The sequence below is a fragment of the Leiobunum rupestre genome, chromosome 7 (genome assembly GCF_980474605.1).
Source record: "Leiobunum rupestre chromosome 7, qqLeiRupe1.1.hap1, whole genome shotgun sequence".
Taxonomy (NCBI): Eukaryota; Metazoa; Arthropoda; class Arachnida; order Opiliones; family Sclerosomatidae; genus Leiobunum; species Leiobunum rupestre.
Window position 1 is genome coordinate 6,076,164 of NC_143390.1, and position 1,604 is coordinate 6,077,767.

Sequence of the window (1,604 nt, forward strand, 5' to 3'; positions counted from 1 at the left end):
CATTTTGTTGCGCTCTGGGCATAGTTTCACGGACTTGTGAGCCCTTTCCATAGAAAGTATAGTACCGCGAGCCAGAGACAAGCCCTTCCTATGGCAAATTAACACGTGAGCTCGCGAGTCTTACGAGTCCGTGCAGCTATGCCCTCGGACCGCTATGGAAAAAATAAATACAATAAACAGTAAAATTATATTTTAATTATCGAAAAGACTAAATCACACTTGAATATAGGAACATTAGAAAACTAGGAACTAATTAATTGCCGTACACCCCGCAGAAAGTTGTAATAAAAAAACTTCTAGTTTAACTTCACTAAATTCAGTTGGATTTGAAAACTCTTTTACGACATTTTCTGTTTGCAAATTCTTTTATCACAGTTTCGACATTAATTTTACGTAAAACATCAGCTTCAATGCTAAGTATAGATAACGCATCCAGTCTGTCTTGTTGCATAGTCGACCTGTTGTTATTTTTTATATATTTCAACTTAGAAAATGAACGCTCTGTTGAGCAATTTGTGACCATCAATGTTAAAAATATACGAAAGCAAATATCTAAATTTGGAAAGGTACTATCGATAATGTCTTCTACAATTACTTTATAAAGATCGGTATGACTAAATGCTGTTTTTACATTTTCTGTCGCACTGAACTTTTGACGCACGTATGAATGAAAATGTAGAATTTCGGGTAAAAAATTTTCGTTCAAGTCCTCTGGATAAGCATCACTAAGTTTTTTACAGCACTGGGAATACCTCGAAGTTTCAGCAGATGACAAAGTGCTGGTTTTTGGTATATCAGTTAGAAAAGAAAATGTATCTGATATTTCTTTGTATATACCGCCCATTCTTTTCATCTCAGTTTTAAGTTTGTCTAGAATTAAGTAAAACGTGCTGACTCTAAATTTATCTCGGGCATTTAAATATACCTCTGGTGCATCTCCGTCATTTGGCACTTTTTTTCTAATATATTTTCGAGTTTTAACTGACTTGTAATCAACATCGGGTAGCAATTGTTTTGTAGCTGATTCATATCTATCAAAATCATCTCGCGAAGCGCATAGCTGGTCTGATAATGATGCATACAAATCTGCGCAAGTTTTTAAATTAACATCGTCATTTTGTAGCGCTTGGCTTACTCTATGAAAAGATATTAAAATCTCATCCCAAAATATCAAAAGAAAAACAAATTCGAAATCTTGCATCTTGTTTGCAATATTCGTTGCTTCTCTTCGAGTATCTCCTTTTTGTCCCTGGTCATCAGATATATACTCTAATGCTTCTAAAAGTTCAGAGAAAGACTTCAAAATAGCTGACGTTGCCACAGCGTGAGCCTCCCATCTGGTATCAGAGAGACTTTAAAACACTTTCTCTTCCTATACAATCTTTTAAAATCTTCCACCTGCTGGTAGAGGCCGAAAAAAACGTATACAACAACTGTACTGTAGAGAAAAAATTAACAGCATCTTGGCAGCAGTCCACAGCACTTCGGCCTACCAAATTCAGTGAATGGGCTGCACACGGCACATATATAGCAAACTGGTTTATTTCCAATATTTTTTGTTGCATCCCCTTATACCGTCCAGACATGTTAGCAGCGTTGTCATA

The 1,604-nt window shown here is 35.9% G+C and overlaps 1 protein-coding gene across 1 annotated transcript; it reads right to left on the bottom strand.

Moving 5' to 3' along the window:
* Positions 1-316: 316 nt before the first annotated feature.
* LOC149934193 (zinc finger MYM-type protein 1-like) lies at positions 317-1,201 on the bottom strand. Its single transcript, XM_090153395.1, has one exon. It carries the CDS (start codon positions 1,199-1,201, stop codon positions 317-319), a length of 885 nt encoding a protein of 294 aa, XP_090009521.1.
* Positions 1,202-1,604: the final 403 nt, after the last annotated feature.